Consider the following 22,643-nt stretch of genomic DNA (forward strand, 5'->3'; position numbering starts at 1 on the left):
AGCACTAACTGTACACTCTCTCCTCTCCCTGCAGGCTGTGTGAAGGCGTGGGTTCAGTCAATATCTGTAAGTTGGGTGTGTGTGGGCATGGCTCTCTGAGGTGTCAATAATCTTAGTATTAGATTACATCTAACTGATGACCAAGCCTCTGTCTATGGAGTGATAGACAAGGGACTCCTGAGCTGATGTCTCTGGGATCCAGACAAACTGATGACCTCAAATATTTGACCATACATGGATCCATCTGGAACATCCATGAAGTCCAAGTTAATGAATGGGGCAAATTCTGAACCCCTATTTGGTTCTGCAAAAGTAGCTTAAGCCTTTTTGTTACACACAGAATACTACTCAAGTGGTATCATGTTCTAGTAAGAAAAAAATGTTAGGTTTATATTCTGATCATGTGGGTCTCTGCAGGCAACTTGTAAATCTCTGTCTAGTAATCCAATGTACACACAGCCCCTGGGCCAGGTGTCTGATTCCCATCCTTCCGTTCCCCTCACCTCTCTAGCAATCATATTTCTAGATGACTCCTCTACTGTGATCTATCAGTTTTTGCTCAAAGATTGTGTGAACACTTCTCAACATCAGCCTGGTCCAAGTAGAGTTTGGTGTGCAATTTGCTAAGCACACTCCTGAAGAAGCAGATGGCAATGGGTTCAGGTTTGCCTGTAGTTTAAAAAGACTCATGTTGCTGGTCCCTCAGAGAAGGAAGAGAATTAATCATTGGTTCTAAAGGATTCTGGGTCATAACGTGTCTGAGATGGAAGAGAATTCTGACCTGTGTCTCTGTCCGCAGGTGTGATCCGTTCCCAGGGTGGTGTGGTCTGCGGGGACCTGGACTCCACTGCCTCCCTTCGCTCAGAGGGTGTGGCCATCAGCAGTGGTGCACTGTGTTCCCCCTCTGTGGTGGGGGCCTGCTCCAGTGCCCGATCTGTGCGGTTTGCGTAGAGGGGGTGGGACTGTGGACTGACATGTTCTGATGGGGGCAGTGTGGGTTGGGGAGTGGAAATCTTTTCTCCTGCATGCCCAAATGTCAGTTCAGTAATTTCTCCTTACAGAGAACCCAGAACTAACTCTCCTGTTTCCTTCTTATTGGAGTTAGCGATTTACTCTTTGGGTGTAAACCCTGGGTTTGACGTTATTTTCACTTCCATTTCTTCTCCCCCTTCCTGTGGTCCAGGAAAGAAATAGAAAGGTTTTTTTGATATAAATTGTTCAGTCGTTGTCTTCCCCAATTAACTTCAGCTAACAGATGTTTGTTAAGTCCTGAGTGTGCCAGATCCTCTTGGAAAGGAGCCAGTTAGAGTGTGTGGAAACACCTCTGTGCTTTGCCCTCGGATGAGAGGGGCTCCAGATGCTGCCTCAGCATGGAGGGGCGGTGGGGTTGTGGAGCTGGGCTCCTCACTGGCTCTGAGAGATTGTATATTCCCAGAGTTCCCCAACTATTCATATGTCCAGATTGAAAGACTGACGGAGGCTAATCAGCTGGGTTTATACTGTTGGTTGCCTGGAAGTTCACTGTATTTGCATGATTCCTGTATGGCTCCTTCTTTCTTTTGGTGTGCTCGATTAAATGTCAATGACAAAAGACTTTTTCTTAGGTACCAAATTAATGCCTGCCTCCTTCATTGTCTTTCCAACCCACTCAAAGCCCTGACTGTCTTGGTGCATCTCACAATGTGGTCCACGGACCACCACCTGCATCAGAATCCCCGTGGGGTAGTTGCTAAATGTGCAGATCCTGGGCTCCATCTGGAACTCTCAATCAAAAGTTCTAGAGATGAACCCAGGAATCTGTATTTTAACAAACTTCCAGGTGATTCCTAGAAGAACTAAAGCTTGAGAACCACAGGTTTATGTTGGTAGAGGGAAGAGGAGGGTCAAATAATTCTGGCCATGGAAGTAACTGTCCCTCTGATTCTCACTGGATCGGTCTAGCCCCTTTGCATTTCTCCTTTGTCTATGCTAAAAGGTCAGAGCCACAGTCTGGGCCACACACACACCAGGGCAGGTTGGGGGCAAAGGTACAAAAGGGGTGAGGAAGGGAACCCGTATTTGTTAAACACCTGCTAAGTGTCTGACACATTATATATGTATTTCATTAATTTCTCACAGCAACGAGAATATTATCTTCATTTTACATATAAATAAATTAAGGCTCAAAGAAGTAGCTTTACTAAGTTACCCAGCTAGTCCAGAATTCCAACTCAGGTCTGGGGAATGCCGCTGCTCATAAATGTTTCCACAGCATTTCCCTAATTGCTCCTCAGGCTAAAAATTCTGGCTCATCAGATGCTCCTGGAGGAGTTCTGCCTGATGCTCCTTCACCAGCTGTCTGACACTTTGGAGATGAGATGGAAGGTGACACATAGGACCTCCTAGAAGCATCTGTAGAAACATCTCCCCATACCCTCTGCTCTCCAAGGATCTGGGACAGACCGTGTTGTGGGGCGGTTAATACAAGCTTCTTGTATAGGAACCCAGGATCAAAGCTCAGACCCGTGGTTGGAAGGCATTTGCCCTTCCAACCTGGTCAGAGGCAATTGATTGGTGAACTCTGTGTCTGGCCTACTCTTGAACTGACAGTTCCCTAGAAGTCCTACCTAGGGCTGTCTCACCTGTATGTGATAAATGGAGACAGGGGTTTCTGAGGGTCAATTTTCTTTCACTTGTACAGGAAGAACTATTTCTCCCACCTTATTTTGTTTGGAACTTTTTTTTTTAAGTTTTTTTTTTGCTTTGTTTAAAGCCTGACTGGGTAGGAAAAATTTTTGCCACAAGAATGCCTATTTGATCTCATGACATGGAAAAGTCTTTAAATTTTTATTTTATTTTATTTCTTTTCTTCTCCAAGGCGCGCACGCACACTGCCAGACCTTCCGATACCAGCTCCGGACCCGCTAAGGCAATGGTGTGGCACCCCGGCCTAGGGGCGGAGTCTGGGGGAACAGGGTCTGGCCTTTTGACTACCCGCGGGTTCACTCCCCACATCCCACTCACTGCTGACGGCAACCCCCTAGGGTCTTTAAGAAACCTCTGCGCCAGGATGCACTAGGCACCTAGACTTCGGAGAGGAGGGCGCCGACCCTGGCCAAGGGGCTATGGGCGTGTCACGGTGCAGCCCTGAGCAGCCAACAACCCCCAAACACCCTGCCCATTACCCCAAAACGGCAGGCGGGTCGCGTCCAGCTCGCCCTCCTGTCCCTCCAGGCCCCTCACCACTGGGATTGGAGGTTACGGGCGGGACGCGGGGAGCTCTCGGGCAGGGGCGAAGCGGGGCCGCCAGGGCCCAGGTGTGGAAGGTGGGCGCATTTGAGGGAGGCGCGGGCGGCGGGATCCTGGCGGAGGGCAGATGACTCGGGAACCGGTCCGGGGCCAGAGGCGCCAAGGCGGGAACCCCACATGAGCCAAGGACGCAAGGCCTTTGCGGATCTGATCCCGGGGTTCCAGCAGAGGGTCGCCGCGCCGTGCATCTGGAGATGCGCCCAGGGTACCTGGTGGCAGGACGTGACGGTGGGCAGGCGGGCAGGGCAGGGCACGGGGCGACCGCGAGGAAAGCTAGGGTGGGGGTAGGAGGGTGGGGGCAGGGCGGTCCCTGATTCTCGTGGGTGGGGAGGTGGGGGACAATGGTGGCCTCAACGGGAGACAGGACCAAAGTGGGGACTGGCAGGGAGGACCTGCAGGTCCCTTGTTAGGCTGTAAACTGTTCCCACCCCGGTGACCTGCGAACCACCGAGGCTAGGGAAGTCCTGCTGGCCTGGACTGTGACTCGCCTTCCAATCTCGAGTCTGTCGCACCCAGAGAGCCAGCACCGCACGGGCGCCTTAACAGAGAAGAGCCTTAGAACGGTTCTCCTCAGCCACGCAGTTCTGATGCCTTCAGACTCTGTTTCAGAGACCACAATGGCCAGGCAGGGACTTGACCTGGGCTGACCAAGGTCTATCTTAGTAGGGTGATGCTCCCCTTGTCTCTGTCTCCCGGACCAAAGGGTCTTGCAGCGGCCTGCCCATCACAGTGGGGATCCCACCGAGTAGCGGTAAAGCCAGGTTAAAAGGGTCGCCAGAGTGACTCTGACAACACTTTGGGGGTCTCAGGGGGACATTCACTGCCCTGGGGCATGGGACTGTCGAATGGGGAAGGGTCTGTGTTTCCTTTTTGTTGGTGGTGGAGGGTGGCTATTTATCTGAGTGTCTTGGGTATTTTCTTCATTTTTAATGCATAAGCTTATCCTATGAGTGCTGTCCTTCCCCGCCTCACTCCACTCCCTGGCTGCTCTCCTGCCAATATGAGGGAGCCCCCGGTTTTTGAACAAATCGGAAATGAGCAGGGATTTCCAGGCATACACAGGTTGGGGATTGGGGGAAGCAGGAAGGAGGCCTGAGGCTGTGTGAACTAAGCCTATCCCATTGCTTGTTCTGCCTGGCACATTCCTACACCCAAGGAGAGTGGTGCTTAGTGCCCATGTCATTGTTGCTCTAATCTTCAATGAGCAAAGCACTTAGTACAGTCACCTCCTAATGCTTATGTTCCCAGAGAGAGGCAGGGGTGTGAATAACCCAGACAAGGGGACATGAATTCCCACATGGTCATGTTCGTGTCTACACAGAACACACTTGGTAATTTTCTTGATAATGTGGTTAATTTGTGTTCCTAACTATGCTTGTCTAAGGTGAGTAGTAACATAAAATTCTATTTTTCTGAGATCCCAAAGATTGAAGCAGGGAACAGTTAGAAACACGGGCTGGGGGAAGGAACTCTCTTGGGCATAGGTGTTTGTGAGGATGGGTTGAAGCAGAGTGGGTTGAGAATTGGTGGAGGAGTATTAGTGGTTTCAGGAGAAAGGAAAAGATGACAAATCCCAAGTGTATCTGTTTCTTTGAAAGGATTATTTTCCATTCTTCGAATCCTCTGGAAGTTTTGTGTGTTTGTGGGCAAGGATATCATTAATATTTACATAAGAACTGAATACAGACTGCAGGTCTAATTTTCTCTGATGCTGGTGTTAGCTTGGTTTGTGATGTTTCTAAGGAGGAGGGAGCCCAGGACAGAGATCTGGGATCACTCCCATGGCCCACTTTATTGTTTGGGCCTCTTGAACTTCTGGCTTTTCCTCGATCTCTCGATTTCAGGTCACTTGACGTCTTCAGAATTTTTTCTTTCTAATAAAATGTTAATCCCTAGTCACCTTTGGACTATACCCTTTGCATTCCGTGGGGAATAGTTCTTTGATCAGGAGAGAGCTACAGGAGCCCTAGCATCCTTTGAGCCAGAAGAGCTTGCTGTGGGTTTTTGCTGTTGGCTGCAAGGAGGGCTGGGGCAGAGGCTTACCTCCCCATAAGCAAAAGGCACCTCTGGCCAGCTGAATCTGTTGAATGGTATTTGCGCACAAAGCACGGAAATGTATCAAAAAAGTTATTCCTATCTCCCAGGTTCTGGCTGTTTGACTTTTCAATCCATGGTGCCATTATTTTTTGGGTATCAGATTTGGCATTTTAGTTTGCTCAGCCCAGATCCATGGGAGCATTAAGCTGTTTTCCCCAAGCATAGACTCACTGTAGCATCTCAGAACCACAGGAGACAGCAGACCTGGTAAGGACTCTACCCACTCATCTCACAGACCCCAGACTGACATGCAAAGCATGGAAGCCACTTTCTGTCCAAGGACTCGCCGAGACCTGGCAGTCTTGGCAGAATTGGGGCTCAAATTTCCATTTCCTGATGTTTCAGCCCCTGGGATTTGACATTTCCTGTGGGTGAATGATGTCCCTTAAGTTGAAAGTTGGCCTATTGTGATTGTCACCATGCTGTCAGGGCCCAAAGAGCTGGGAGAAAGGAGGCAGCAGGCAAGAGACTTGGAGGAGGCCCGCCAGGTGTCTGCTAGCAAACCTCAAACAGAGTAGCAGCCTGAGCACTCAGAAGCAGCCAGCAGCCTCCTGTGGGGCTACAGCCCTTTGGGCCTGAAGTGAGGATGCACAGGGCCTTAGCTTCTCCTTGCAGGGAAAGAGGCTGTGGGATGCAGCAGCAGGGAGGGGCTGGCAGACACCGGCCTGATGACTGACAGCTAATGGGACTGGATGTCTCTACCTCCGGCTGCACCGGCTGCCTGCATTCATCCAGCACATCCCAGGCCTGGCATATCTTGGAGCTCCATCCTGGGACTCAGTGGAAGGTCAGAGCCAGGAGGAGATACTTCCTGTCCTCATGGAACTTCCAGCTTGATCCAGGTCCAGACACACCCATTGACATCCTTGGCCCAGATCCGCAGAGACAGAACCAGAGATTCTCAGGGTTCCAAACACTATGTGATGGGGTAGGGGGGTGGGGTGGAGGGCGTGGGCATGAGGGTGGTAGCTATGGGGAGCAGAGGAGGGCCCTGAGCAAAGGCAAATGGGAGGAGGGATGTGGGATGAGCTATGTGTCCACAAGGGGTATGTAGGAGAGAGTGGCTCTGGGCTGCCTCAGAGGGTAGACTTGTCTTCTTGGCGTGGAGTCCATGATTGGGAGGATGAGCGCTGCATGGAGGGGTTAGACAGGGCTGAGGAGTACCTGGGGAAGGAGGTGATGGAGGGAGCCTGCATTTGGCATAAGAAGCACACACATGTGCGGGGAAGTGACTTGAGCCAGGCAGGAGCAGGTGAGAGCAGTGAGTTTGGGATGGAATTCTGGCTGCTGGGAGTACGCAGGGTGGGTCGGGGAGAAAGAGGCCATTCGCGGGGAGCTGGGCTATGGTCCAGGCCTGAGGGGTCTGAGGGCGAACAAGTGGAATCAGACTGTGGAAGTGGACAGGAAGCAGCAGAGTTTCTGGGGGGTGACTGGGGAAACACTGCATGGGGAGGGGGCTGGGATTGGTCAGCTGCAGAAGAGGCAAGAAGGGAGTGGTGAAGTTGTTGTTCACAAGACCACACATCCTTGCATTGCAGCGGCGTTTATTGAAACACAGATTGAGACAACCCAGAAGGCAATGCACCCATAGACAGTCATAAGAGGGAGACCTAGGAAGTGGCTGGACTCTGTCCCACCAGCGCTGCATTGGACAGTCCCCACCCGCACCCAGCAAGGGGGCATCTGGAGCAGCCATGGAGTCTTCTTTGAAATGTACAAAGGTGCACTGAACAGCAAGACCCGTCCAAAGTTCCCTAACCAGGGGCTGTAGGCAAAAGGATGCCCCACAATAATGGGCCTCTTGACTGCGAGGTCACATGAGGAGCCTGGCTGGAACAGGTTAGCCCAGAAGCAGGAAGGCAGTCCGAGAGAGAAGCAAAACATGAACGGGAATGAACAGGCAAGTGCTTGCTGGGGGACCGTTCTACCCAGCCAGGGGGAGGGGCTGCTGAAGAGGGACTTTCTCCCTGATTCTCAGGTTGTGGCTGGATGGTTAGGATGGCGCCTCCACCCAGGAGGTGGAGCTTCCCTGCTGACCACCACGCTGGGGGACTGGTCTTGTCCCTGAGAACTTGGGGAATAATGCAAATTGGCTACAGGTGTTTTGGAGCTAAGTAGGAGTTGAGTGAAGGGCTGGGAACGCCTCTGTAAATGCTGCCAGGAGGACAACTAGGACGCATGTCCCTAGCATGAGAAGGTGCAGGGGAGCGGCCCGAGGGTCTTTCCCTCTGTAGGAACATCCGGAAGATTCTGGAAGCAAGCACACATTTTACATTCACATGCCATTCAGTGCAGTGATGCAGGCAGGTAGGCGGTTGGCAGGAAGCCCTGGCTCCATGACTCTACTAGGCAAAGCGGACAGACCGGCTACTCCCGCAGCTGAAGCTGGAGGAGCGAGGCTGGCAGGGGGCACAGGAGTCAGGGGCCATCACTGTGAAGCTGCCCCCTATGGCTGAGGGGCCAGAAGTGATCTGGCGCCCTGGGGTGGTGCTATAGGAGAGGCCCCCAGAGGAGACTCCGCCACGGGAGCTGCTGACACCTGTGGAGAGAGGAGACATGGAGGGGTGAGCAGCTCCCTGCGATCTCACCTACCCTACAACAAGCCCCAGGGCACTGCAGGAGCTGCCTCCCTCTGCAAGGAATTGGTGGTCAACAACACAGGTCCTGTTCCTGAGACGCACAGTCCATCTAGGGGACTGTGGCAGGAAGGAAGTGAGGACCCCTGGACCCCGGGGAGCAAAGCTTCCAGGTCGCAGGTCCATGGCCTATAGCTCACTGTCAACACTAGTGAAGAGCACTCAGCTCTGCTTTCTCTAACACCCGTCATGGCCCCCACTGAGGAGCCAGGGGAGGGTGAAACAGTTGGGGGAACACTTGAGGCTCCATGGGTTAGGCCAATGAGTTCAGCTTTTCCATCAAAAAAGCCATTTTTCTAGGAGAATTTCAGGCAGATACTCACAGACATTCACGGAGCCCACACCTTCACACAGCCTAGGGAGAAGGAAAACTCTGTTAGTTGCAGACACTGAGTTGGATTCCTTGAGACTGATGGTTGCTTGGGGACAGAGAGGGTTATCCTGTGTACAGAGTCTACCCCTGAGAGGGAAGAAGGGCTCCCCCCAAATCTGCATTACATGCTTGCTTTCTTTGCTGGTTTTAACCATGAAGACAAGGCTGTCTGATTTTCAGCAGCAGCAGGTAAGATTATGAACAGTGCCCCTAGTTTGAGTGATGGTGACCAGCCTGGATGGTGCCAATCAAGCTCACAGGAAGGAGAGTTGAATCAGATACAGCAGGGTATGAAAGGACTTTGTGGTTAATGAAGAGCTAAATGCATATAGAAGTGCATCATCATCATAACACACAGGCCTATGTGGCAGGCCACGCAGCAGCTTCAGTAGGAAGCTATTCAACAAGGATGGATTTGGGAGGCATGAGACTTGGATGCAGGTCCCAGCTCTTCTGCTTATTAACTGCGCAGCCGTGATAAAGGCATTGAATTCTGAGCCTACTTCTTTATCTTTACATGGGAAAAACCATACCTATCTTATTGGATTGTGAAGATTATAAAATAAACACTTAGCACAGGTCGAGCACAGAAGCATTCAGTTAGCATTATTATTATTGGAGCTATTGTACTAGCCATGGCCAGAGTTGTAGCTCACACTCAGCTCAAGGAAATTCACTCCTGGAGGACCACAGCCTCCACCTCTGAAACCCCACAAAGTCCTCTTAGCCCCACCTGTGTTCCTCGCCCTCCAGCAGGCGCCTGTAGGTGGCGATCTCGATGTCCAGGCCCAGCTTGGAGTTCATCACCTCCTGGTACTCCTTGAGCAGGCAGGCCATGTCCTGCTTGGCCTTCTGCAGGGCACCCTCCAGCTCAGCCAGCTTGCAGCGGGCATCACTGAGGGCCGCCTCACCCTGCTGCTCTGCCTCGGCCACAGCAGCCTCCAGCTTGGCACGCTATCAGGGTGGAGATATGAGGGCCAGGATGACAGAGAGAAGGCACAGCTTGGCTCGCCCAAGCTGATGGAGCTAGGACAGGGAGAGGAGGGTCCTGGAGAGAAGGTTGGCCTATGGCCAGGTAGTTAATGGGGCTGTGAACACAAGGGAGGAGATGGGTGGGCTTTTCACCATCTCTCCTTAATGGCAGTCACAGGGTGGCCAAGGAAGGGGCTGGATCCTCCTTTTGGAAGTTAGTGACATGGCCTGAGTGCTGTGAAATATGATAGAGCCCTTGCCCTCCTTCTGGGTCCCTGCTTCCTCATGGGCACAATGTGAGGCCTGATTAAGGGCCAGGTGCTGCAGCCTGCCCGTGCTGGATATTTGAATCCTCCACAGACCCCACCTGGCACTTCGCATTCTCAATCTCGGCCGTCAGCCTCTGGATCATGCGGTTCAGCTCGTTGATCTCCTCCTTGGTGCGGCGCAGGGTCTCCCCATGCCTGATCACCGTGGCCTTCATCTCCTCACACTGGGGGAAGTAGAGATGCTCATGAGGCTCAGGGTGGGACCTCCCATCCATTCAGGGCACCATGGATGATTGTGCAGGTTGTACAGTGCTCAGCCTGTGCAACCACACATGGCAGTCCTGCCCGGCCACCCTAACCTGAGAACTATTGGACTTTTTCGTACTGTCCTCATGGATCAGAATTCCCAGGCAAGAGAAGCCTTTTCTAATAGATGCCTCACATCCCTCCCACTGCCATGCTTAGCAGGCAGGTGTTCTGTGCCACTCACCTTGCTACGGTACCAGGACTCAGCCTCGGCCCGGCTGCGGCTGGCAACATCGTCATACTGAGCCTTGATCTCAGCGACGATGCAGTCCATGTTCAGGTCTCGGCTGTTGTCCATCTTGACTATGACCGAGGTGTCTGAGATGTGGGCTTGGAGAACACGGATCTCCTGTGGGGCCAACAGCCAGTGCATTTGCTTCTGGTGCCTGATCTGGGCCATATGATCCACCCCAGGGGGCAATGTCCACTCCCTAGACCAGGCACTGGTCATGAAGGTTACCTGACTTCTGTTCCTACCACCCTCGCTCATGCACAGGCTCCTTACAAACAACAAAGCTGAAAGGGGCTGTAGAGGCCATCTGGGAACAGTGTCTGCCTTAAAAGTGGGAAAACTGAGGCCCAGAGGGTGAAAAAGGTCTGATCCAAAGTCACCCAGCAGGGGAGTTGGGGTTTGGATGCCAGGATGAGTTATTAGTCCATTAATGAGGACCATGCCCTATGTGCAAAGTCATCCTGACCCCCACCACACATGCACACTCTGGTGCCCATCTCTAGACTGGCACTCACACAGGCAGCACACCAACACACAGAGGTCACAGACACAGAGCAGCCCAAGAACATGTATACCCCATGCTCCTCACACACATGAACTTGGGCATGGCCTCTGTATTGTGAGCCCGTGGCACGTATGTGCAAGCTCTTTTCACACTTACATTGCACATTGGCAAACATAGGCACACACATGCACCCTTGCCTCACTGCTCCCCTGTCTCCAAAACACCTCTCCACCTTCCCTGGCTGGGTGGCAGGTGCCCCCTTACCTCTTCATAGAGGCGCCTCAGGAAGCTAGACTCTTCCACCAGGGCCTCCACATTGGCCTCCAGGTCTGATTTCCGCAGGTAGGCGCAGTCCACGTCCTGGCAGTGGGACAAAGAGGAGGGGACATGCATGTGAGAGGAGACCAAAGGAAGGTGCCTTTGGTCAGTGTGGTGACACTGCCCCTCGCTGGAGTTTGCACTGATGGGCCCCCCTCCTCCTTGCCCCATGACCAGCCCCTCACCTTCTTTAGAACCACAAACTCATTCTCTGCCGTGGCTCTCAGGGCCACCTCCTCTTCATACCTGGGTGTGGGAAAGAGAGGGCTGGAGCTGAGAAATTGGATCTTGAATACCATCCCAACTCCTGGGTAAGTTCTTCAGGGGATTGAAAAGGGGTTAATCCCCTCCAGATGTTGTCTTGGCCCCTCCAGGATCTATTCTCTGTATTATTCATGGACTAGCCCTTGTCCCAGCCTGGCTTCATTCCACCGCAGTGCTTCTGCCTCTGAGATGGGGTTAGGAATGCACATTCCTTCCCCCAAGTCTAAAATCATCTGTGCATCCTAGGTCCCAAGAGAGCTGGTTCCATTGGCAGGGAGATCACAGAGCCCATGTCATAAAGGTAAGCTGAGAAGGGTAGGGACATACAGAGTGTCAGAATTCCACTGGATTTCCTCTCTTCATTCCCCGGAAGTAGCTCTAAGGCTCACAGGGGTGGAGTCTTAGAGGTGAATCCCAGGAATCTGAAGACATCTAGGCCCCACTGGATATCTGCTCTGGGTTCCAGGCAGCCTGCTATTGGAATCTGAAAGAATCTGTGGCAAGAGGGCTATGGGCAGAGCCTCCCAGCATTCTCTCTGAGTTTCCCCTGAGTCCCCCCAGCTTGCTGCACTCACTTCTTCTTGTAGCCCTCCAGCACCTCCTGCACGTGGTTGAGTTCTGAGGCCAGCCTCCCGCTGTCGGCCTCCACGCACTCGGCCTCCCGCCGCAGAGTCTCAATGTAGCCACTGAACAGTGGCTCCAGGTTGCTCTCGCAGCAGCGCTGGTTCTGGTAGAACTGCCATTTGGTCTCCAGCAGCTTGTTCTGCTGCTCCAGGAAGCGCACCTGCCATTCAGGTGGAGAGAAGAGGGTCAGAGGGAGCCTAGCGCAAGGCGCCTGGTTTCCCACAGCTCTCTCTGCCCTCGGGTGCTGGCTGAATGGGCTGAGCCATAAAGCTGAGTGTCTGCGGCTCCAGGGGCCCATTCCCAGGCCCCCAGGGAGGCAGTTGTGGGTGTGAGGGAAAGCAACCTGACTCAAAGCCAAAGATCTGTTTCAAGTCCCAGTTTTGATACTTTAAAGGGCAAGTTGTTTAACCTCCTGGGGCTCAGTTTTCTCCTTTCTAAAATGGAGTGAATAGTGCCTGTCTTAGCACTCTTGTGAAGATTGAACAAGTTAATGTGTATCAAGTGCTTAGAACAGTCCCTGACACGTAGTAAATGCTCAGTGTATTTAACTATTATTATAATTACCAGTTGTCCTTCACTTGTTCATATATGCAACAAACACTTATTAAATATTTACTACTTAGTGCCAAGGCCTGTGCTAAGATATACATATCCATGTCTAATATCTGTGTCTATGTCTATATCATCTAACAATTCCATCCAATTATCACAGCCCTGTGGGATGTAGATATTACTTAACCCATGTTGCACATGGGGAAATTGAGACTCCAAGGTATGAAATGCCCAGCTCATGGTAAGCGATAGTCTTACCATGAGATAGGCGTGCTCTGCCCGCCCCTACAGCATGTCTGAGCTGCTCATATACACCCACTCAGCTCCAAGTTGCTGTCTGATCAGTGGAGACGCTGATACCCACCCCAGACCGTCACTGTGAGGATAGACTCAGATTACTAAAGAAAGAGTGAAAACGGGAAGGTCACTGCATCTGCCCCCAAACCCTGATCCTAGACCCTCAAAGCTGGTCCTTCTGCTCTGCTAGAGGCCTGTGGACACAGGAGGAGCGTGTGAAGGAGGCTCCCAGCTTCCCCCTACAAAACTTTCTTGAGCGGCAGACTCACAGCTATGCAGAGTTCTCCACACTCTGGCTGCATTAGGGGGCCTCCTCCTGCCAGCCTGGCCACCTCCCCATCTGCATTTCGGCTCTCTCTCATGAAGGGGCTGCCAGGCCTGGGTTGGCTGTTACACCTCCTCACCTACCACTGTCCTTGGAAAATAATGATAATAGCAGCTAACATGTATGGAGTGCTATTTGCCATTATGTTTCATGCATGGACTCATTAATCCTCACAGGTGGATGAGGCAGGTCCTGTTATCCAGCAGAGTAACCTGCCTGGGGTCTCACATGCTGAGTGATGCAGGAAAGACTTGAGGGAGGCAGCGTGGCTCTGGGCATTACCTCAGCCCCTTCACGGGCTGCCTGGCTAGGAGCCACAAGGCCTTTTGGTCTCCCCATTATCTCCCACTCTTCCAGCATCTGCTGCCCAGTCTGGTTTTTCAGACACAGTTCTGATAGTCCTATGTCATCTTGGCTCAAGAAACACACTCAAACACATATACACACTCACATGCATACACACACACATATGCTCACACGTGTACCCACACTCACACATATACACACACCACACACACACACACGCACACACACCGCTACACACACACACACGCACACACACACATGCACACACACATACACACACTTTGGATCACAGGCGCAATTTCTAGACCACACCTGAACCTCATTAAATACTGCGGGAGTTAAGTGATGAAAACTGACCCTTCCACCTGTATGGGTCTGCACGTCATTCCCTCTGCTGCCTCAAACCGGCAGCCATCCTGTCTCCTCAGCAGACTGGGACCTCGCCAAGGGAGGGCAGGGCTGGAGGCTTCTCTGGACCGTCTCAGGCCTCACCCACCTTGTCGATGAAGGCTGCGAACCTGCTGTTGAGGGACTTGATCTGCTCCTTCTCCTCCTGCTTCACACACTGCGCGTTGGGGTCAATCTCCAGGTTGAGGGGCGTGAGGAGGCTCTCATTGACAGACACGGTAGTGATGCATGGGGGGCTGGGCCCGCACACGCCCCCGGAGCGGTAGCCAAAGCTGCGTCCGCAGGAGCCGGCGCGGAAGCCACCCACAGCTATCCGGGGCCCGCAGGAGCCCAGGTTGCAGAGGCTGCGGCTGCCGAAGCCCGTCAGCCCCCGGTAGCAGGACACCCCTCGGTAGGGGGCGGCGCTGATGCAGCAGCGGTTGCCAGTTTTAGGGGCCACAGCTGAGCAGGAGCTGAAGTTCCTGGTGACCCCGCATCCTGAGCTGATCCTGTAGGAGCGGCACGACATCGTGTGAGGCTGAGCAGAGTCTGAGAGGCAGCGGAAGGCGGTGCGGGCGGCAGAGTGCGAGGCTCAGGATCCTTCTGATCTCTCTGATCCTCCCTGGTCCTTTTATTGGTGGGGAGAGCTGGGGTTGGCTGCATAAAAGGAGTGAAAAGCCATTTTATGTTGTTTATGGGCTTGGGAAGTTTGCCAGCAACTCCCCACGGACTCATCTTAAAGGTGAGCTCAGCAGCGACTCTGGGGCTCCGTGAAGTCTTGAAGATGTTATTAAGGAGACTGCGTTTGCACTTTTCATCTTCAAAGCTCGTTTACATATATTAAGTAATTAATTTTCTCACAGTCTGTCTGTGAGATGGCCTCAACCCACACTTGGAGACAGATTTGAACTCCACAACAGCCTGGGGGTGGCTGGGTTTGGGATACAGGCCGGGGCCATTGTCTCAAGGGAGAGGTTGGAGGGTCCTGGGTTAGGTGAGACTTGGCGGATCATTGCATCCATCTATCTGGTTCCACAGAGGACACATTCTCAAGTAAATCATTGCATTTTAGGGGCCGATAGGTCAGGTGAATCCCCCCCCCCTTCTAGGCAACATTGCTTGGAATGTGGTTCAGGACCAGAGCAGTCAGTTTGACTATGCCGGCGCCGGGATAGAGGGCTGGGGCAGATGATCTCTTGGAACCTTCTGGATTCCAGCCCAGAAGGCGCTGGTCGAGAGCTTTCATTTCTCACCCAGCAAAAGTGCAAACCACACAACTCTCAGTGGCCACAATAATGGCCACTTGCGGATTATGGGGAGACTCCCTCTTGCCACTTTCTTCCATTTGGTGGAAAGGATTGGAGAACTCAACCTTGGGATAACCTGGGGGCTATAAGTTTGCTGTGGGCACCTTTCCTTTGCTCTTTAAGAAAAAATGGGTCGTGTGAGTCTCGCTTCCCAGACCACCAGTTACAGGAGGTATTCCTTCTGTTGGCCAGCCCTTGAATTGTCATCCCTAGAGGAATGTTTAGAGACTGCATTGCACAAAGCTGGAAGTGGGATTGTGGTTTACTCTTGTCTAAGGTTGCTATGATTTCTGGCTCCTGGGGGTTCTGGGAGCCCCATCCTTCTAGTCTTTGCTTCCCTGCGTGTCCTTGGGCCACTTATTAGGATAATGAGTGTATTCTTTTAATGTTTATGGAGTACAAACCTTGGGGATGTGGGTCTGCCCCCGGGGAGGTTAGCCAGACACCCAAGTGTTAGGAACTTAAGGAAGAAGAGCCGCTGAGCTTCCTCAGAGGGTAATTCCTCCTCCAGGAAGCCTTCCATAACCAGACACTGCCATTGTGCTGCTGTTCCCGTAAGTCCTTCACGAAATGCCCTGCACTCTGTCCTGCATCTGCTCTAATCTCCACAGCCAGACCTCACCCAGGACCTTCATCCAGGATCAGGCTGATCGATTCCCACTTCACCTCCACACTCCACATTGTTCTTCAGGGCAGGGTAGAGAGACCTTGGCAGCTGGTGGGGGAAGAGCAGGTGGTAGCACCAGCTGACCCTAGAACATATGCAGATCATAATCATCCACGGAAAAGCAACTGGGTTTGGCAACCCGGGCAATGGAATCAAAACTGGAAGACCTGGTTCAAGGGCCAGTTTGGATCCTTCCTAGCTGTACAGCTTTGGGGGAAGTTCTTAACCTCTCTGAGCCTTTGTTTCCTTAACTGAAATGTGGATTCATCCTTATCTTCCAGGGCTGTTGGGAGGGTGAAGAGGATGATACGTGAGAAGGTGCTGTTGGGACGGGAAAGCTCTGTGTAAAGGAAAAGGCCTGTTCCTTCCCATGAGGAACACTCCCACCTGCCTCGCCCAGCAGAGAGGGCCTGCTCCTTGCCCTGCCATGGCCTTCACCTCCTCTGCACATTTATGACTCCTTCACCCTTTCGAGGATGCTTTTAATGTTTTTTTAGTCTGATTTCACTTGTATAGCAATTTTGAGTGGAGTCTGGGGACAGAGAGAGGAGGCTGTATGGGGAGCTCAGTGTGGGGCCTGTTGCTGGGGTCCAGGGATGTTTGGACAGTGAGTTCACTGACTGAGTACTGTGTAGACCTGGAGCTGGTGTGCTATGGGCCAAGAGGGATTCCTGGAGGAGGGTGGGGACCGAGCGTGGCAGGTGGAGGGGCCTGAAGGCCCATAAGCACCTCCCCCTCTCCACAACTCCCGTAAGCCTCTGCCCTCCTCCAGGTTCTTAAAGATGATGGGACCAGAGACATTTCTGTTCCTTCTTGTGGGCAGGAGGTTTTGTGCTGGAGGGAGGCTCCTGTTTCAGCTGCTTTCCCTTGCACCCAACACACACCCCATCCAACCCTCCACCCTAAATCGGGAAGGGGAGGTGGGGCCAGGGGATTCAGGAGTCTGGGGGTAGTCCACTGTTTCCAGAGCTAAGATACCTCTCCAGGACCAGCAGGTCTGTCCAGCCCAAGGGTGTGAGCCCCTTCAAGGGTGTGCGGGAGTGAGACAGGCCCACCTTGCCCACAGGAAGGTGCTCGTGCGTGCTGGGTGAAGCTTGCATCACTGCTGATGGCAGTGCTGAGCCCAGGGCTGGGGCTGGTGGAGCTTCGGATTGGAGAAGCTGGGCTGAGGGCAAAGACTTGAGGGGAGCAGATTCCTTACAGGGCTGGTCCCAGGTGGTCCAGGGCCAGGGAGCAAGTCAGGTCAGGTGGATCTGGCACAGCTGCCCTGGAAGGGCCTGGGCCTTTGCTTATGGTTCTACCCAGGGAGGACACAGATAACACATAGCCTCGTGCCTGCCTCTAGCCATCACCCAACCACCCTGCTCAGTGGAACCCAAGTTGCTGCCCTGAGAGTCAGGATCTTTTGAGGGCTGGGAGCCCCATCTCCTTTCAGTGTCTCATCCTCATTTACTGTACCCTCATTCACCTGTACCCTATTGCACCCCTCTCCCTTCCACCAACCTTCTCCCTGTCACACCTTGGCCTGGAATGTCTCGGAACAGCTGCCTCTCCCAGGAAAGTTTTGTGAGATCATCAGGGGGAGGCTGTGATTTCTCCTCCCTGCTGGCTCATAAATGCCCTCTCTGGGACTCCCCAGGTAACTCCATACTTCTACACCCTCTTGTCCTAAGGACTGTCACTCATCACCTCCTTTGGCCCTGTCCCCTCTTGCTCCCTGCACCTTTTGAAGGCCCCATCTAGTTTTGGGAATCTGAAGAGTCCATAACCCTCCCATAATGTAAAGAGCTCCCAAGAGGCTTCTTCTTCCAGAAAGTCTTCAGGAACTACTTGGGCAGAGAAATTCTTTACCCTGGAGGTCCAGGCAACCTCTGAGACCTCCTGTGAATCTGCTCCACTCCAGGGTACATATTCTGGGGTTTTCTCAGAGGTCTCACTGCTCCCACCTCAGCCCCACCCTCAGGCGGTGCTTTTTACCTGAGCTGGGATGCTCCCTGGGGCAGCCGACTCTCCCCGACCCCAGAGGCCCACTACCTTCCTTCCCTTCTGCTTTTTCTACTGTGCTAAAATCCCCTCCTTCTAAGAAGAATTCCTGGATTTGTCCAAAGACAGTAGGGTGCTGACATCTTCCCCATCCTGCACTGTCTGTCCTTAGGACTGCCTGTCCATCCTCCCAGTTTTGTGTTTGTGTCTGCCTGGGCTCTTGTGGGCTGTCTTCCCATCCCTCCTAGTGGGCAGTCTTCCCATCCCTCCTAGTGGGCTGTCTTCCCATTCCTCCTAGTGGGCTGGTCCTCCTCAGTCAATCCTGATGGGCTCCCCATGGACAAGGCCTGCACAGCTGATTCAAGTTGGGTACTGCCCTTTGCCTCTGCTGGCCACAGTTTTATTATGCATCCAAGGCTGCGCCACTGCAGCTGCTGAGATGCAGCTCTTGGAGGGTCTTCTTAGCCCTCTTTCCCTCTCTTTGGCTTTCACAAGACTTGGGCATGATTCAGGGACTCTAAGTGAGAGAAGGGAGGGTCAGAGCAACTCTACGCTCTCCAGTGTGTGGTGACAGGGTTCCGTGCCCAACTGACACGGCTACTCCCTGGCCTGCTCCACAGGAACTCCAAGAAACTCCCTTCTCCTCCTGAACTCTGTGCATGTGCCTTCCTATTGGCAGCATTCCCTGGTGCTTTGCTGTTTTCCATGGTTACTCAGCGTCAGAGCAGAGGCTCAGTCATTACAGAGCCTCTGATTTCAGGAATGGACTGCATGAAGAGTTTTGAAATTTTTTTTATTTCTTTTCTTTCTTTTAGGCAGTTGAGCCATCTTCCAAATCCTAGGAGGAAAACAGCTATGTAAAGCCGTGTGTCTACTTATGTAGTTGTAGAATAGATAAGATTGACATGCTGGTCTCCCTGTTTGCCCCTGGCCCTCCAACTCCATTCTCAACACAGGAGAGTCAGCCCCGTAAAACATAAGTTGGATCATGTCACTCCCCTGCTCAAACACCTAACTCCCCATTTTGCTTGGAGTCCTAATGATGGCCAACAAGGCCCTGCACTGCCTGTCTGTGTTGTGGCCTTTGTCACCAGTCTCCCTGTGTTCAGCAACCACAGTGATCTCCCACTGCTCCTGGAGCACCAGGACCGGGTGCACTCCTGACTCAGGGCCTGTGCCCTGCTGTCCCTTCCACCCAAATGCTCCCCTCTCATGCACGTGGCTTGCCCATCACCTCCTGCGGGGCTTTGCCCCAGCACTATCTCTCTGACCCTTAAAAAAATGGCAACCTGCCCTCCACCCTGGGGCACTCTCCATCCGGCATATCTTGCTCTGATCTATTTGTTTTTCCATCACACCTAACACACTCCAGAATTTACTTATTTATTCTATTTATGGATTTTGTCTGTTTTTCCCATCATCCCAAAGTAAACTCCATAGAAGCAGAGATTTTGTCTGTTTTGTTCATTTTGTTCACCTAGAACAGTGCTGGGAATACAGTAAGTGCTCAGTAACTATTGCTGCCCGATGAATGTGTAAATGAATGGATATCTCGGATACTTTAGACATTTGAGATTTGGCAGAAAATGACAGCTTGTGGGAAGCCTTGGCCCTTGAGCCCCGAGGAGCACATGCAGTTTGAAAGCCATGGGACTAAGACTGCTCTCCGGCTCTTTCCTGCTTCAAGGTTGTGGTTTTCTGAACACCCATGGAGACAAAGAACACAGAACAGTGAAAACGGTTGTGTTGGGCTGGTGAGAAAGGAGATAGATTTCTTTTTAAAAGCTGTTACTTACTGTTTTTATGTTTGTGTCCTAATTACAAATTTGGAAAACAACAAAATGGTTTCACAAGACTCTAAGCTCCCTCCTCCCCTTGCTATATTGCACAAGCCAATCCTGCTGGTAGCCTGCTTTGAAATTCTCCTATGCCTTCTTGTCCGAAGCTGGTGGCCATAAGAGGGCAGCAAATTCCCACAACTGGCCTGGCAGCAGTTCAGTTGTGGCAGAAGCAGAGAAGGCCAGGGATCTGCCTGCAGCTGGCTCTGGTTTCCAGAGCTTTGGAAGCTGGAGACAGTCCCTGATGCTTCTGCATCCACCTGTGGTTGGTACTGGAGTGGCTGAGCTGCTGCTGACAAAGCTATTGTTCATTGATAAAAGAGAAAAGCCACCACCACCACCACCACTGCTGAAGCAATTGCGTACCCACTGTGTGCCAGGTTGAGTGCCAAGCACCTTGGATTATCATTGTGTGTCATCCCCACATCTCTTTGAGGTAGGACATATTTTTTCCATTTTACAAATGAGGCAAGAGGCATATTGAGATTACATGATAGGCAGAACAGCACAATGGTGGTGAGCCTGGGCTCAGGAGCCAGAGCTCCTGTGCTTCACCACGTATTTAACCTCTCTGGGCCTCAGTTTTGTCATCTGTCAAATGGCAAATAATAAAAGCACCTACCACCTAAGGATATTGAAAGAATAAAATGAGCTAACCTGTGAGAATTATTTGGAACACTACTCAGTTCAACATATGTTAGATATTATTGTTACCTCTCGTTACCTTTTGTCATGCAGCCAGTAAATGGAAGACCTGGGATTGAACTCAGGTCTGCCTGTGCCCTTGTCCATGGGTTTGACCCCTATGTCATCTTTGGGAGATAACTGACATATTAATAATATTGAGTCTTCCAGTTCATGAACACAGTATACCTCTCCATTTATTTAAGTTTTCTTTGATTTCTTTCATTAATGTTTTGTAGTTTTCAGCATATAGATCCTCACATACTTTTTAAAGGTTTATGCCTAAGTATTCATCCTTTGGAATTAAGTGGTACTATTGGAAATGATACTTCAACAATTTTTTTAATTTCCATTGCTGGTGTATAGAAATACAATTGATTTCTGTATATTGACCTTGCATATACCTTCCTAAAGTCACTTAATAGCTCTAGTAGATTTTTAAAAAAATATTTCTTAGAATTTTCTATACAGAAACTGATGACTTCTGAGCTGTATTTCTTGCTTTCCAACCTCTCTCTATATATTTTTTCCTCTGAGGAAAGTAATAAAACTTTATTGAAAAATTTAGCCAAAAGGAGTACTAGTCTATGTCCTCAGATTGGAAGAGTCAATTTTTTTTTTTTAATTATACTTTATGTTCTAGGGTACATGGGCACAACCTGCAGGTTTGTTACATATGTATACATGTGCCATGTTGGTGTGCTGCACCCATTAACTCGTCATTTACATTAGGTATATCTCCTAATAATTAGGTATATCTCCCTTCCCCCTACCTCACAACAGGCCCCAGTGTATGATGTTCCCCTTCCTGTGTCCAAGTGTTCTCATTGTTTAGTTCCCACCTATGAGTGAGAACATGTGGCGTTTGGTTTTCTGTTCTTGTGATAGTTTGCTCAGAATGATGGTTTCCAGCTGCATCCATGTCCCTACAAAGGACATGAACTCATCCTTTTTTATGGCTGCATAGTATTCCATGGTGTATATGTACTACATTTTCTTAATCCAGCCTATCATTGATGGACATTTGGGTTGGTTCCAAGTTTTTGCTATTGTGAATAGTGCCACAATAAACATACATGTGCATGTGTCTTTATAGCAGCATGATTTATAATCCTTTGGGTATGTACCCAGTAATGGAATGGCTGGGTCAAATGGTATTTCTAGTTTTAGATTCTTGAGAAATCGCCACACTGTCTTCCGCAATGTCCAACCTGTATATTTTTGCCTTAGTTCAATGGCCGGGACAGCTTTTACAATACTAAGAGTGGTGTAAGCAGACTTCTTTATCTTGTATCTAATCTTAGAAAGCATTCAGTCTTTTACCATTAAGTATGCTGTCAGCTGTAGGTTTTTTTTTTTTTTTTTTCAGATTCCATTTGCCAAGCTAAGGAAGTCCCCTTCAATTTCTAGTTTGCTGAGAGTTCTCTCTCTTTTAAGCCAAGAATGGATGTTAAATTTTGTCAAATGCTTTTTTTGCATCTATCAAGATAATTATATTGTTTCTTCTATTTAGTCTGTTGATATCATGAATTACATTAATAGACTTCTGAAAGTTGAAACAGCCTTGCATTCCCAGGCTAAACGCTCATTGGTTATGATATACTATCCTTTCATTTGTTACTGTGCTTACTTTACTAATGCCTTGCTGAAGATTTTTTCATTTCTGTTCATTAAGGATACTAGTTTATAGCTTTCTTTTCTTATAATGTTACTTGGTTTTGGTATCAGGGTAATGCTAGTCTTAAGAGGAATTGAGACGTTTTCCCTCCTCTTACGTTTTCTGGAAGAGTCTGGGTTGAATTCTTCCTTAAATGTTGGTAGAATTCACAAGTGAAAATGCTTAGGTCTGAATTCTTCTTTGTGGGAAGGTTTAAAACTGTACATTCAGTGCAGACATACTAGATGTAGAGTTATTCAGGCAGGACTGGCTACATAATTTACAATGTCTATCTTGGTGAATGTTCCCTGTTGTCACTTGAAAAGAATGTGTATTTTTCTGTTTGAGGTGGTGTGCTCTATAAATGTCAATTAAATGAGGTTGATTGATAGCGACACAAATTACCAAAGACAGTGACAGTAGCCATTAAACTTTCCTTCTGTTAATCTGTCTTTTGTCATTTTAATTCACAGACTCCAAGCACTAAAACTAAGTGGGTAAAGGAAAGCTTTTTCTCCCTGACAGTGTGTTTCAACCATTTATGCTATATGTAATTATTAATATTGTTTTATTTGAGTTCTGTGATCTTATTATTTGTTTTCTTTCTGGCCCTTCTGATGTATGTTTCTCTATTTCTTCTTTTTTGTCTTCTTTGGATTATTTAGATATTAAGTTTTTTTCTTTTGATCTATGACTTTAAAAACTCATTTATTATTATTATTATTATTATTATTATTATTACAGAGATAGGGTCTT

At 50.4% G+C, this 22,643-nt stretch overlaps 1 protein-coding gene across 1 annotated transcript; it reads right to left on the minus strand.

The window, feature by feature from the left end:
• Positions 1-6,912: 6,912 nt before the first annotated feature.
• On the minus strand, positions 6,913-16,622 carry LOC101024135 (keratin, type II cuticular Hb5). Its single transcript, XM_003906407.3, has 9 exons — positions 13,861-16,622; positions 11,836-12,044; positions 11,182-11,242; positions 10,943-11,038; positions 10,126-10,290; positions 9,734-9,859; positions 9,128-9,348; positions 8,345-8,376; positions 6,913-7,924 (listed from the first exon to the last, which is right to left on the minus strand). Exons 1-9 carry the CDS (start codon positions 14,278-14,280, stop codon positions 7,731-7,733), a joined length of 1,524 nt encoding a protein of 507 aa, XP_003906456.1. The 5' UTR covers positions 14,281-16,622; the 3' UTR covers positions 6,913-7,730.
• Between the last annotated feature and the right edge of the window lie 6,021 nt (positions 16,623-22,643).

Source organism: Papio anubis, chromosome 9 (genome assembly GCF_008728515.1).
Source record: "Papio anubis isolate 15944 chromosome 9, Panubis1.0, whole genome shotgun sequence".
NCBI classification, from domain to species: Eukaryota; Metazoa; Chordata; class Mammalia; order Primates; family Cercopithecidae; genus Papio; species Papio anubis.

Excerpts from the sequence above, each read along its gene's own strand:
- LOC101024135 (XM_003906407.3), bottom strand. The coding sequence starts at position 14,280 with ATGTCGTGCCGCTCCTACAGGATCAGCTCAGGATGCGGGGTCACCAGG. Across the intron at positions 12,045-13,860 it reads TCGCAGCCTTCATCGACAAG|GTGCGCTTCCTGGAGCAGCA; the intron begins GTGGGTGAGGCC and ends CCTGAATGGCAG. Across the intron at positions 11,243-11,835 it reads CTGGAGGGCTACAAGAAGAA|GTATGAAGAGGAGGTGGCCC; the intron begins GTGAGTGCAGCA and ends TCCCACACCCAG.